Here is a 13,743-nt window from a genome sequence, read left to right on the forward strand (position 1 = left end):
GAGAAGTGATCATTGTTCGTGTTGACTTATTATCAAAAGTCTCAGCATCTGAGAGGTGGAGGTGGGCCTCTGCTGATTCGAATGTTTTCATACTGAGGCTTTATCATTCCTCTCCTGGGGGTCTCTCTCTGCTAGACTTTCTTGTTTCCCCTCGTCCTTGTGATCTCTGGTATGCCTTTGCCTGGGCTGATGTTGCCACAATCCAGGCGAGCCAGGGGTGGGTGACGCTGGGATGCACCCCTCAGGGTCTCCTCCCCAGACTCACTGAGTGAGGGGTGGGGGTCTACAGCTCTGATGTGTCCCTCGTCCCTCCTCCCCTTGGTCCCAGCTGGGTCCTGTGGATGGCTAGATCCTGGCCTGAGCTGTCTCTTCCCCTCTTGGTCCACAGCCCAGCCTGGCCTCCCGCCTGACCTGCATCCAGAGCTTCCGGGCCGGAGTGCTGAGGGAGGCCTCCTGCACAGAGCTGGACACCGCAGGGCCACTGTCTGCAAAGGCAAGCGCTGTGCAGATGCGGACCCTCTCCTCACTCAGCCTGCTGCACGAGGTGCCCCAAGATCCAGCGGGCACAGGTGACCTCAGCCTTCCCTGGTGGCCGCCCCCTGGCCGTGGTGTGAGGGGGTCTTGCCAGAGGGGCCCAAGCAGGCCCAGGCTCCATTCCTCTGTCCCGGCCTGGACACCTCTGACCTATTTCTGAAAATGGTCATCATCAGGAGAGTTAGCCACTTCTAGAAGGTTCTCCAGGCTCTTTCTGCAGGCTCAGATCAGAAGGCCCTGGCTTGGTTGAGTCCCTTTTCCCTGGGATGTCCTTGGTGAAGATGGAATCTTCTGTTTCTCAATCTTAAATTCAGTGACCCCTCAGTCTGCCCATTTTAGGGGCAAACTGACTCAGGTTTCCTGATTTTCCAGAAAGTTCCTGCTAACACATAGCATTGCCTGGGACTTGGTGCCGTCCTACAATTTTGCACAGAAAGAAACAAGCGAGGCCTGTATCTGGGGGGAGGATTGCTTTTCCATGTTTGAAAACCAGTTGTCTTCCTGAATAATGAAATAAGAATGGTTATTCTTACTGCTGGGACTTTGGAAGGATTTACTGTGGGCCAGTTGCTGTGCTGAGCACTTTATGTGTATTTAATTTAATTTAATTCTCATCAAAACCCCATTAGGAAGGTAGTGTTATTAGTTAAATTTAAATAAAAATTTTGGCCGGATGTAGTGGCTCACGCCTATAATCCCAGCGGTTTGGGAGGCCGAGGTGGGTGGATAACTTGAGGTCAGGAGTTTGAGACCGGCCTGGCCAACATGGAGAAACCCCGTCTCTACTAAAAATGCAAAAAATAGCTGGAAATAATGGTGGGCACCTGTGATCCCAGCTGCTCGGGAGGCTGAGGCCAGAGAATCGTTTGAACCCGAGAGGGGAAGGTTGCAGTGAGCCAAGATCACGCCACTGCCCTTCAGCCGGGGCGATAGAGTAAGACTCCATCTCAATAAATAAATAAATAAATAAATATTTATTTTTTATTTTTTATTTTTTTGGAGACACAGTCTCGTTCTGTTGCCCAGGCTGGAGAGCAGTGGTCTGATCATGGCTCACTGTAGTCTCAACCTCCCCAGGCACACACAGGTGATCCTCCCACCTCAGCCTGCCAGATAACTGGGGCTACAGGCGCACAGCACCATGCCTGGCTAATTTATTTTTATTTTTATTTTTTATTTTTTGTAGAGACGGGGTTTCACTACGTTGCCCAGGCTGGTCTCGAACTCCTGGGCTCAAATGATCCTTCCACCTCAGCCTCCCAAAGTGCTGGGATTACAGGTGTGAACTGTTGTGTCCCGCCAATTAAATTTTTCGGATAAGTGACCTGTGGCTCAAAGAGGTCAAATGACTTGTCCAAGGTCACACAGTGAGTGAGAGGCAGGGCTGGGACCTGAACCCCTGCCGTGTGTTCTGCAGCTCTGGCTGGTACTAGTGTTTGCCTTGGAGGGCAGGCTCCCAGCACCCCCTGGGGGAGAACCCACTAGAATGGGACCTTGGGATTTCTCCTACTTCGCTCTGTACCATGGGATGCCTTCTAGGATCCCAGCTTGGTCTGCCCTCCCCTCAGCTACAGAAACTAGCTGTGCCTGGGGGCATCCAGGCTTGCCAGGACCCAGTGGTGTCCCACTGAGTTGGATATTTCATTTTTTTTCCTCCTTTTTAACAGCTTTATTAACAGAGAATTCACATACTATACAATTCACCATTTAAAGTGTACAGTTCAATGGTTTTTAGTATATTTAGAGTTGCACATCCATCATCACCACAATCAACTTTATTATTATTTTATTTTATATTTTGAGATGGAGGCTTGCTTTGTCGCCCAGGCTGGAGTGCAGTGGTATGATCTTGGCTCACTGCAACCTCCTCTCCCAGGTTCACGCAGTGCTCCTGCCTCAGCCTCCGAGTAGCTGGGATTATAGGTGCGCACCACCATGCCTGGCTAATTTTTGTATTTTTAGTAGAGACGGGGTTTCCCCATGTCGGCCAGGCTGGTCTCAAACTCCTGACCTCAGGTGTCCGATCTGCCTGCCTTGGCCTCCCAAAGTGCTGGGATTACAGGCGTGAGCCACCATGCCAGGCCCTTTTATTATTATTATTTTATTTATTATTTTTTGAGATGGAGTCTGGCTCTGTCGCCCAGGCTGGAGTGCGGTAGCGTGATCTCAGCTCACTGCAACCTCCTCCTTCCGGGCTCAAGCAATTCTCCTGCCTCAGCCTCCTGAGTAGCTGGGATTACAGGCATGTGCCACCATGCACAGCTAATTTTGTGTTTTTAGTAGTGATGGGGTTTTACAACCAGAGTGGTCTCGAACTCCTGACTTCACGTGATCCGCCCACCTCGGCCTCCCAAAGTGCTGGGATTACAAACATGAGCCACTGTGCCCAGCCTTCAACTTAATTTAAGAGACAGTCTTGCTCTATCACCCAGGCTGGAATGTAATGGTGCCTTGACCTCCTGGGATCAAGGGATTCCCCCGACGTTAGCCTCCCCAGTACAGCTGTGCGCCACCATGTCTGGCTGTTTTTAAAAATTTTTTTGTAGGAACAGGGTCTTGCTATGTTGCCCAGGCTGGTCTCAAACTCCTGGTTTCAAGTGATCCTCCTGCTGCAGCCTCCCAAAGTGCCGGGATTACAGGTGTGAACCACTGTGCTCCACTTTAATCAACTTTAGAACATTGTCATCACCCTAAAAAGAAACCTTGTGCTCATTAGCCATCATCTTCCCAGACCCTGACAGCCACCCAACTACTTTCTGCCTCTAATTTTCCTGTTCTGGAATGTCATATAAATGGGGTCATAAAGTGTGCCCTTTTGTGTCTAGCTTCTTCACTCAGCACAGTGTTTAAGGTTCATCCATGTTGTGGCATGAATTGGAATTTTTTCTTTTTCATTGCTGAATAATATTCCATTGTACGGAGGAGTTTTTTCATATTTTCACTGTCATTCCCAGGAGGCTTTTGGAGTCGGAACTGGATTCAAGTTCTGACTCTATGTTGTATGACTTGGGCCAATAGCCTCTCTCTGTGCCTCAGTTTTCTTAGCTGTAAATATATGGGTAGGTCACCCCTTACCCCATAGGTTATGGTGAAAGTTACAGAAAATGGTCAGCTGGGCACGGTGGCTCAAGCCTCTAATCCCAGCACCTTGGGAGGCCAAAGTGAGCAGATTGCTTGAGCCCAGGAGTTTGAGACCAGTCTGGCAACAAGATGAAACCCCGTCACTGTGAAAAATACAAAAAATTAGCCAGGCATGGTGGTGTGTGTCTGTAATTCCAGCTGCTTGAGAGTCTGAAGTGGGATGATCACCTGAGCCCAGAAGGTCGAGGCTGCAGTGAGCTGTGATCACATCACTGCACTCCAGCCTGGGCGACAGAGTGAGACCCCTTCTGGAAAAAAAAAAAAAAGAAAGAAAGAAAATCGTCATTGCCTTTAGCTAAGCACCTGGCACGTGGCCTCTGTGAGCAGTGGTTCACATCATCCTGACCCCGTTCTTTAGGGCCTGATCCCAAAGGCATACTCAGAAATGAGCCTTTATCCCTCCTTGTAATTCCACGCTGGGCTCAGATGGCCCTGGCTTGGCCATGTCCTCCTCCCTGGGTTGGAGTCATCTGGTTCCCAACTGTCGTGGGAGAATTCTCCTTAGGTTTGCAGATTCTTGGCAGGTCATCAGGAGTGTGTTTTCATTCATGCTTACCCGAAATGCTTGTCTGAGCACCTATTGTGTGCTAAGCACTGCCAGGGCTCTGGGGACAGGCCTGTGATCATGGTCAACTCCATTCCTGTCACCCTGAGGCTGACACCCTCCTGGGAGGGGGAAACCATTGATGGGGAAAAAACCTAGTCAAGGTGGCTTGAGACTGTGATCCATGTCAGGAAAGAAATTAAACAGCTGCATGACAGCCAGTGACTTAGACAGGAGCGACAAAAGGGCCTCCCTGAGAAAGTAATGAAGGATAAGACAAGGTCAGCTTTGGGAAGATGCAGAAAAGAGCATTCAGGGAGGAAACAGGAAGTGCAAAGCCCCTGGGGCAGGCACGACCTCTGTGTGTCCCAGGCACCTGGGGGGCTAAGGAGAGGTCTGAGGATTCGATGGATGAATGTGTGCACCTGTGTGGAGCCAGACACACTGTGAGGGCGGGTGCCCAGGCCTGCAGGCAGCCAGATAGTGTTGGACAGCATCTAGAAGGCAAACGCCTTTGCTAAGCAGCGTTGAAGCTGAGGGAGGTATGGACTGTGGATTCGAGGGTAGGTCTTTGGCTGAGGTTTGGGGGTCCGAGTGGGGCTCAGGAAAGGTTAACACCATGGCTGTGTGCAGAACAGAGGGCAGTTTCTGCCATCACCCATCTTTATTAGGAAGCAGTCACAGGACCGAATGCATGAGAGAGATTAATATTTATTGTTTTAACAAGGTGATGTGTGACATGGTACAAAAGGACACGGTTAAAATGAGTCCCCCCTCTCCAGAGACTGACTCCATTCCTGGCTTCCAGTAGACTTTTCCAGACAAATTCTCTGTACCTACAGGTACATAGGCAACTATGTCTGTTTGGGTGGTCTGGTTGTTTTGTTGTGTTTTGTTTTGTTGTGTTTTGTTTTTTTGAGACAGAGTCTCACTCTTGTCACCCAGGCTGGAGTGCAGTGGAGCGATCTCAGCTCACTGCAACCTTATAGCCTCCCAGGTTCAAGCAATTCTCCTGCCTCAGCCTCCCGTGTAGCTGGGATTACAGGCGCCTGCCACCACGCCCAGCTAAGTTGTGGTATTTTTAATAGAGACAGATTTCACCATGCTGGCCAGGCTGGTCTTGAACTCCTGACCTTGGCCTCCCAAAGTGCTGGGATTACAGCCTCTGTGCCATGCACAGAGTGGTCTATTTTTATTTTTGCACCATACATTGTTCTGCATCTTGCCTTGGTCACTCGATGGCTTGGAGATCTTTACAAGGCAGGGCGTGTCCTGCTGACTTGTTTCTGTTAAAAGATACACAGGGTTGGCCCGGCGTGGTGGCTCACGCCTGTAATCCCACCACTTTGGGAGGCCGAGGTGGGTGGATCACAAGGTCAGGAGATTGAGACCATTCTGGCTAACATGGTGAAACCCCGTCTCTACTAAAAATACAAAAAAATTAGCCGGGCGTGGTGGCAGGTGCCTGTAGTCCCAGCTACTCGTGAACCCGGGAGGCAGAGCTTGCAGTGAGCCGAGATCGTGCCACTGCACTGCAGCCTGGGCACAGAGTGAGACTCCATCTCAAAAAAAAAAAAGGATACTCAGTGTTCCCTGGTGTGAGTGGGCCACAGTTTGTTTGCCCAGCCCCCGCTGGTGGGTACATAGGTGCTTCCCATCTTAGGCTGTTTGCAATGATGCTGCCATGATTTCCCTTGTAGACACCCCTCTTAACCTGTTGCCTGAAACATGCTGAAGGAAGCACTGGCGGGGGTGGGGGCGACTCCCAGAGGGCTTTCTAGCTCACTCTGGCCTTTCCCCATATGGTCATCCCATCCACCTCTTACCATCTCAGATCCAGATGATAGAGACGATGAAGACATGACCCCAAGCAGCCTGCTGTATGAGTGGGAGGAGCTACCATCCCAGGCCATGGTGGCCACTGCGGCCACATTAGTAAGGAGGCTGTGCCTGGCTCAGACCACTAGCTTGGAGGTAAGTGGCTTCTCCAGCCCCAGGCCAGAGACTTTCTTGGCCCTGAGTCTCTAGGACACCTTCCTCTTCCTGCCCGTATCCTGGCCCATCCTCTCAGATATTTAATATCAGGGTTGTCAAGTATGGGTGGGTAGGTTGTGCACTGCACAACTGTGCCTGATTGCAGAAGAAAGGAAATCTAGATGGTGTATGCCAAGCCAGTGCCCCAGTCCAGGTTGGATGTGAGCACAGGGGAAGCCTTTTCTCTTCTGTCTGTCTAGGAGCACACAACAGTCCTGTTGACTCATAGTCTAACCTCCCAGGCCTAGCCACATCTGAGCCTCAGCATTGAGGACTTCCCACAACAAAGTTAGAGACACATGGCCAAGGCCTCCTCTGAAACTCCTGGCTGTTTCAAGTCAAGAGGTGGATGTGGCTTTGAGACTTATGGCCAGTTCGTTCCTTGGTGATCCTCAAGTATCTGAGGCCCTGAGGCTGCGCTGTGATGACGAGATTCTCCTCGCCACTTGTCTTGTTCTGAGAGAGGGCCCTGAACCCACATGTAAGATGGAAAGCACAAGAGAGATGGTTTAGCGTGGCATAGTCCCCTGGGGAAGGAAAATGATGTGTCATTGGATTGAAGACTCGTCCAGATAATCTAGAATGATCATATCTCAAGATCCTTAACTTAATTACATCTGCAAAGACCCTTTTTCCAAATAAGGGAAATTTACAAGTCCTAGGGCTTAGGACATGGACATATCTTTTTGGGGGCCTCCATTCAATGCTCTACAATTTTTTTTTTTTAGACAGGGTCTCATTCTGTTGCCCAGGCTGGAGTATAGTGGTGAAATCATGGCTCACTGAAGCCTTGACCTCCCCAGCTCAAGTGATCCTCCCACCTCTGCCTCCAGAGTACCTAGGACTGCAGGTGCATGCCACCACACCTAATTCTTGTGTTTTTTGTAGAGACGGGGTTTCGCAACGTTGCCCAGGCTGGTCTTGAACTTCTGGACACAAACAATCCTCCCACCTCAGCTTGCTAAGGTGTTGGGATTACAGGAGTGAGCCACTGCACCCTGCCAAGGCTTTACAGTTTAATTGAGCACTTAGTGTACGCTCATACAATAAGCTCCAGGGCCTCACTTGCGTTATCTAATTTAATCATCTCAGTGAAATTCATATCATTGTGCCCATTTTACACATGAGGAAACTGAAGCTTGAAGAGTTTAGGAAATGTTCTTAAAGCCACACTGCTAGTAAGTGATAGAGCTGGGCTGTTAACCCAGGCAGCCTGGCCCAAAGCCGGGTAACTTCCTTTTCAATGCTGTAAGTAATTTTCAGTGCTGTTAAGTTTCTCACCCTGGGTGCTGTGGACACTGAGGGCTGGGTCATTCTTTGTGGAATGTGTGGGGGAGGCTGTCACGTGCAATGTGGGATGTTTAGCAGCATCTCTGGCCTCTCCTCACTAGATACCACCATCATCCCCACCTGCAGTCCGTGGCAACCAGATGGCCCTGGGGAGCACAGTTGTCACCAGTAGGGGACCGCTGCTCTGTGGCCTGTGCTCTAACCGTTGCACTGCTGAACCTCATGGCTTGATGGGAAGACAGGACTGCATTCTTTGTCTGGCCCTAAGAGCACCCCGACCACCTAACTGGACATTTCCCCTGGCAGGGGTGGCTCAGGGCAAGGGCTGCGGGCCTGGGTCTCCACTTGTGGATGCTGGCGGTGCTAGCCCCAGAGGGCACTGTGCGGCTGTCTTTTACTTACAGCATTGAAAAGGAAGTTACTGCCACCGTGGCGGTCCCCTGGGCTGAGGGGTGAAATGCTGAGGACCCTGTTGCTAGGAATGGCTTTGCAGGGACACATCAGTGCACACCAAGCAGCTCCTGGGCCCCCGGGAGGGCTGAGGGCCTGCCTGGGTTGCCAGGGGGATAGACCTCATGAGCTTCGGCTTGAAATGCCTCTGCCCCTCCCCATTGATGGTGGGCAGGTGACAAGGTTTGTTTTTCAGTCTGGAAACAAAACCAGGACTCAGCACTCAATAGAAAGTAAACCCCCGAGTCGGGCCCTCCATAGAGAGGCCCCGGAGTTTCGATGTGGGGGGCAGAGAGTGGGATGGCCAAGGGCGTCCCTAAGGAACAAAGGAGGAGGAAGCAAGGGTGCACTGGGGATGGGAGGGGACAGACAGAGGGAGCCAGCAAGGCCAACTTCTCCAGGCTGCCAGGAAGGATGCCTGGGAGAAGGCATGGCTCATCACCAATCTTGGGTGTTCTGAGAACAAGGAGCTCGAGTTACAGGTGTTCATTAAGGGCTGACTGTGTACACTCACGAAATGGCATAGACAGTGGCAGAACAGGACTGGCTCATACTGGCTCAGAAGAGTAGGTGAGTAGATTTCCAGGTGTCCCGTAGGCTGCTTGTTAAACACTGCTGTTTTAAACATTAAGTTGTGGCCAGGCACAGTGGCTCATGCCTGTAATCCCAGCACTTTGGGAGGCTGAGGTGGGCAGATCACTTGAGGTCAGGAGTTCGAGACCAGCCTGGCCAACATGGTGAAACCCCGTCTCCACTAAAAATACAAAAATTAGCCAGGAGCCTGTAATCCCAGCTACTTCGGAGGCTGAGACAGAAGAATCGCTTGAACCTGGGAGGCGGAGGTTGCAGTGAGCCGAGATCGCTCCACTGCACTCCAGCCTGGGCAACAAGAGTGAGACTCCATCTCAAGATAAATAAATAAAATAAAATAAAATAAAGTTGTGTTAACATCGCTGACTAATGGGTACAAATACACTTCAGTAGAAGAAATCAGACTCTAATCCTCAACAGATTCCTATGATGGCTATAATTAACATTAATCCTACATTTAAAAATAGCTGGAAGAGAATAATTTGAACGTTTCTAACATAAAAAAAAGATAGTTAAGGTGATGGATATCGTAATTATCCTGATTTGATTAGATGAATGTATCAAATTATTCCACGGGTACCCTGAAAATATGTGCATCTAATGTGTATCAACAAGTAAATAGGCAGGGCGTGGTGGCTCACGCCTGTCATCCCAGCACTTTGGGAGGCTGAGGTGGGTGGATCACTTAAGCCCAGGGGTTTGAGAGCAGCCTGGGCAACACAGGGAGAGAGTCCATCTCTACAAAAAATAAGCCAAGCATGGTGGTACATGCCTGTGGTTCTGGCTACTTGGGAAGCTGAGGCAGGAGGTTGGCTTGAGCCTGGGAGGTTAAGGCTACAGGGAGCTGTGATCAAACCACTGCACTCCAGCCTAGGTGACAGAGTGAGACTGTTCTCCAAAAAAAAAGAAAAATTAAAAAATCAAATAAAATGAATTATATTAGAAACAAAGGTATTAAGTACTCCCAACCATGACTACCTGGTTATTTTACTACATTTTACTATTGTCTTTCCATTAGAGGTTAGTCATGTTTCTTGTAACCGTATGGTGGAAATATGACATGATGTGCTAAGGTGCATTTCTTCCCAGGTCTGTCCTTAGCAATTGCATGTTGGTAGCTTGAAATCGACCATGGTGGATGTATTTACACCATGGGAATCGGCAAATGCTACAAATCAAGACTTTTTTTTTTTTTTTTTTTAAGCCATTGCATATAGGATGCTGGTTAAGAGTGGGGGTTTAGGAACTGGTGCCCTGGGTTCAAGTCTCTGCTCTGCTACTGAGTAGCATGCAGCCACCGGAACCTGACTCAAACACTTTGAGTGTCAATTTCCTTCTCTGTCAGCTTAGACCAGTGCCTGGTACATAGTAAAGGCTCCTTACTAAGTAACTAGTGGTGTAGTTATTACTACTTTTTTTTTTTCCTTTTTTTTCTTCGAGACAGAGTCTTGCTCTGTCGCCCAGGCTGGAGTGCAGTGGTGCGATCCTGGCTCACTGTAACCTCTGCCTCCCAAGTTAAAGTGATTCTCCTGTCTCAGCCTCTTGAATACCTGGAATTACAGGCTCACACCACCATACCAAGCTAAGTTTTGTATTTTTGGCAGAGATGAGGTTTCACCATGTTGGCCAGGCTGGTCTCGAACTCCTGACCGCAAGTGATCCACCTGCCTCGACCTCCCAAAGTGCTGGGATTACAGGTGTGAGCCACTGCACCCAGCCTTATCACTATTATCATGTGTTATTGGTGGTGATGGGGGTGGCAGATTTCTTATCGACCTACATATCTGTCTTTTTTTTTTTTTTTTTTTTCCTCTTGAGACGGAATCTCGCTCTGTTTGCTCAGGCTGGAGAGTGCAGTGGTGTGATCTCGGCTCACTGCAAACTCCACCTCCTGGTTCAAGTGATCTCTTGCCTCAGCCTCCTGAATAGCTGGGATTACAGGCATGCAACACCACGCCTGGCTAATTTTTGTATTTTTAGTAGAGACAGAGTTTCACCATATTGGCCATGCTGGCCTCAAACTCCTGACTTCCAGTGATCCACCCGGCTTGGCCTCCCGAAGTGCTGGGATTATAAGCGTGAACTACTGCGCCAGGCCCCGGACTTGATTTCTAGGCAGGAGACTTGGACCCTTTGCCTCCATCCGTAGCCTGCCTAGATCTGGCCTCTTTTCTCCTTTTGAATTTCTTCTTCCTCCAGTGGAGGAAAACCAGGATGAGCCACTGATGATCCCTCCTTTCGTGCCTGGATCTGAAAGGCCTATTCTCAGGGTAACACTTGTGGTCAGAGGCTTACCCAGAGCAGGAGGAGTGGTCCTGGGCAGGCACCATCCCCAGGTGCCCGTCTGCACACGTGTTCTGAACCCAGGGTGCCAAGGGCAGTCGGGGAAACACAGCCACCAGCCAGAGGGAAATGTGGCCGAGTCCATTAGGAAGGAAGGAAGCAGGCCTGGAACTGAAATTTTTTGGATAGCCACCCCAAACTGGGCAATAGAGTCTTTTAGGCTACCAGTGGTCAGGGCCAGCTGCGATGGTGGCAGTTAGCCTGCAGCAGGGGCTGGCTCGTGGGTCCTGCCGGAGGAAGAAAAGATAGAGCTGAGCGTTGCCACTGGCTCTGCCCACAGAAGGCACATTCTGGGAAGGCTGCCGGGACTCTGGTGGGCAGACACGTTGGCAGGTGGGCCGAGTGACCAGTGAGGGCCTGTTTTTCAGGCTGCGTCTTGCTGAGATCGAGCTGCGTGTGCAGGGATTCTGTCACAGCCACACACGGCAGGGAGGCCCAGGGTCAGGGAAGCAGGTCCTAGCCTCGGAGGACTCCTGGGTGGGTGGGGGATTCAGGCCTGGCCCTGGCCAAGCCTGGGGGAAGTATGGGGGCTTCTCTGCAGGAAGCTGGGACCTGGCTTGGCTTGGCTCCTACTTTTTGCTCTTTCTGTGGTGTTGGGTTCAGGCCAATGCAGGGAGCCTGAGACGACATGGGTACCAGGACGGAAGGTTTTCCAAACTAAACATCTCCTAAGCACAGGGGCTGTTCTCTGAGTAGAGTCCTTTATTTCTTGTGAGTTCTGGGCCCTCTGCATCCCCTATAATGCCCTTTATTAGCCATCACTGTGAATAATTGTATAAAACAATTTTTTTATTAGAAATATTGGAAAAGAGTGGGCACGATGGCTCACACCTGTAATCCCAGCACTTGGGGAGGCCGAGGTGGGAGGATCACTTGAGCCCAGAAGTTTGAGAACAGCCTGGGCAACATGGTGAGACCTCATCTCTACGAAAAATACAAAAAAATTAGCCGAGCGTGGTGATGCACACCAGTGTTCCCAGCTACACGGGAGGCTGAGGTGGGAGGATCGCTTGAGCCCAGGAGGTTGAGGCTGCAGTGAGAAGTGACTGTGCTGCAGCACTCCATCCCGGCAGACAGAGGGAGACCCTGTCTCTTTAAAAAAAAAAAAAAAAAAAAAAAAAAAAAAGTCCAGGTGTGGTGGCTCATGCCTGTAATCCCAGCACTTTAGGAGGCCGAGGCGGGCAGATCACAAGGTCAGGAGATCGAGACCATCCTGGCTAACACGGTGAAACCTCGTCTCTAATAAAAATACAAAAAATAAGCCAGACGTGGTCACAGGTGCCTGTAATCCCAGCTACTCAGGAGGCTGAGGCAGGAGAATCGCTTGAACCCAGGAGGTGGAGGTTGCAGTGAGCTGAGATTGCACCACTGTACTCTAGCCTGGGCAACAGAGTGAGACTCTGTATCAAAAAAAAAAAAAAAAAAAAAAAAAAAAAAAAAAAAAAAAAAGAGTATATATATTATATAGGAAAAGATTGCCACCTCACTAAATATTTGAAATATGCTAAGACTCATTAGAATGATTATATTACAATCATAGTGAACATTTATTGGGCTTTTATTATTAGATGCCACAGATTCAGACACTATGCCTGTTCTTTCACTGCCATATCCTGAATGCAATGCAAGGCACATAGTAGGTGCTCAATAAATACCTGCTAAATTAGAGAAAAATGAGCCAGCCTGTGTGCTTGTAGGGGCTGGGGGTGCAGGGAGGGAGAAGCCAGACCTGGAGCTTCATCTCACTGGGTCTCAGGACACCTTGGGAGAAGGTGGCAGGTCCTTCCCACTTTCCCCACGGTTGTGCTTGCAGGCAGGAGACGGGTGAGGTGACCTTCGGGGATCCCCCGCACTTCTGGGTGTCTCATGCTGCCCCCTCTGAATCCCAGGCCATGGACTTGTTCCTGACACTGGTGTCCCAGCTCCAGGGCCTTTCTGGGGGTGAGCTGATGGAACTGTGGCGACATTCTTCCTTCAAATGCCGAGACAATGGGTAAGGTCCCTCTCCGGGTGGGGGATGGACTAGGAGCTGGCTGGGGGCATCCCTGGGTTAAGGGAGTCTTCGTGCTGTCCTGGGTTCCCAGTGAGGGATGGATGCTGATGCCTCATCCCGTCCCCGTGACACTGACTTGTCCTTCAGTCCGAGACTGTGTGCCAAGAAGGAGATTAAGTGGGGAGGCTGGAGGTTCCCACGGGGCCCAAGCTCGATCCCGCCTGAGACCAGAAGCTGAAGGGGCTGGTGAATAAAGACAGCCATTGTTCCCTTCCCCAGACAGGACCCTCTTGCTGGAATTAGCATTCCAATGCACCTAGGGTACCCTCCTGCCGGGGGCGTGGAGAGTCTGGGCTGCGGGGTGTTGGGCAGGGCTGGCACTCCACCACCCAGACCTTGCTGATCTGGGGCTGGTAAGGTGGGTAAAGTGACTCCCAATCTCAGAGGGGAGTCTCTGAGGCACTAACTCAGTCAGCTTAGGGCTATGCTTAGGAGTTTGAGACCAGCCTGGGCAACATAGCAATGCCCCCATCTCTACAAAAAATTTAAAAGTTAGCTCGACGTGGTAGCGAACACCTGTGGTCCCAGCTACTTGGGAGGCTGAGTGGGAGGATCACCTGAGCCCAGGAGGTGGAGGCTACAGTGAGGTGTGATCGCACCACTGCACTGCAGCCTGGGTGACAGAGTGAGACCCTGTCTCACAAAAAAAGAAAAAATAAATGTCCTGATGTTGTGCTGAGTATTCGAGGTTTAAATTAGAGACTGTTTGCTGATTGCTGGTTCCTGTTCCGCTAGGGATTTTTACCCCTACTCGGTGACATTT

At 50.4% G+C, this 13,743-nt stretch overlaps 1 protein-coding gene across 2 annotated transcripts in view; it reads left to right on the forward strand.

The window, feature by feature from the left end:
- Window positions 1–13,743, forward strand: part of LOC129016092 (uncharacterized) — a 154,777-nt gene that overhangs the window by 12,507 nt on the left and 128,527 nt on the right. For both annotated transcript variants that reach the window (XM_054454967.2, XM_054454968.2), the window contains exons 7-9: window positions 389–569; window positions 6,054–6,193; window positions 12,817–12,920. In XM_054454967.2, coding sequence (XP_054310942.2) covers window positions 389–569; window positions 6,054–6,193; window positions 12,817–12,920 — 425 coding nt within the window. The remainder of the gene's footprint in view (window positions 1–388; window positions 570–6,053; window positions 6,194–12,816; window positions 12,921–13,743) is intronic.

The sequence above is a fragment of the Pongo pygmaeus genome, chromosome 18 (genome assembly GCF_028885625.2).
Source record: "Pongo pygmaeus isolate AG05252 chromosome 18, NHGRI_mPonPyg2-v2.0_pri, whole genome shotgun sequence".
In the NCBI taxonomy this organism is placed as follows: domain Eukaryota; kingdom Metazoa; phylum Chordata; class Mammalia; order Primates; family Hominidae; genus Pongo; species Pongo pygmaeus.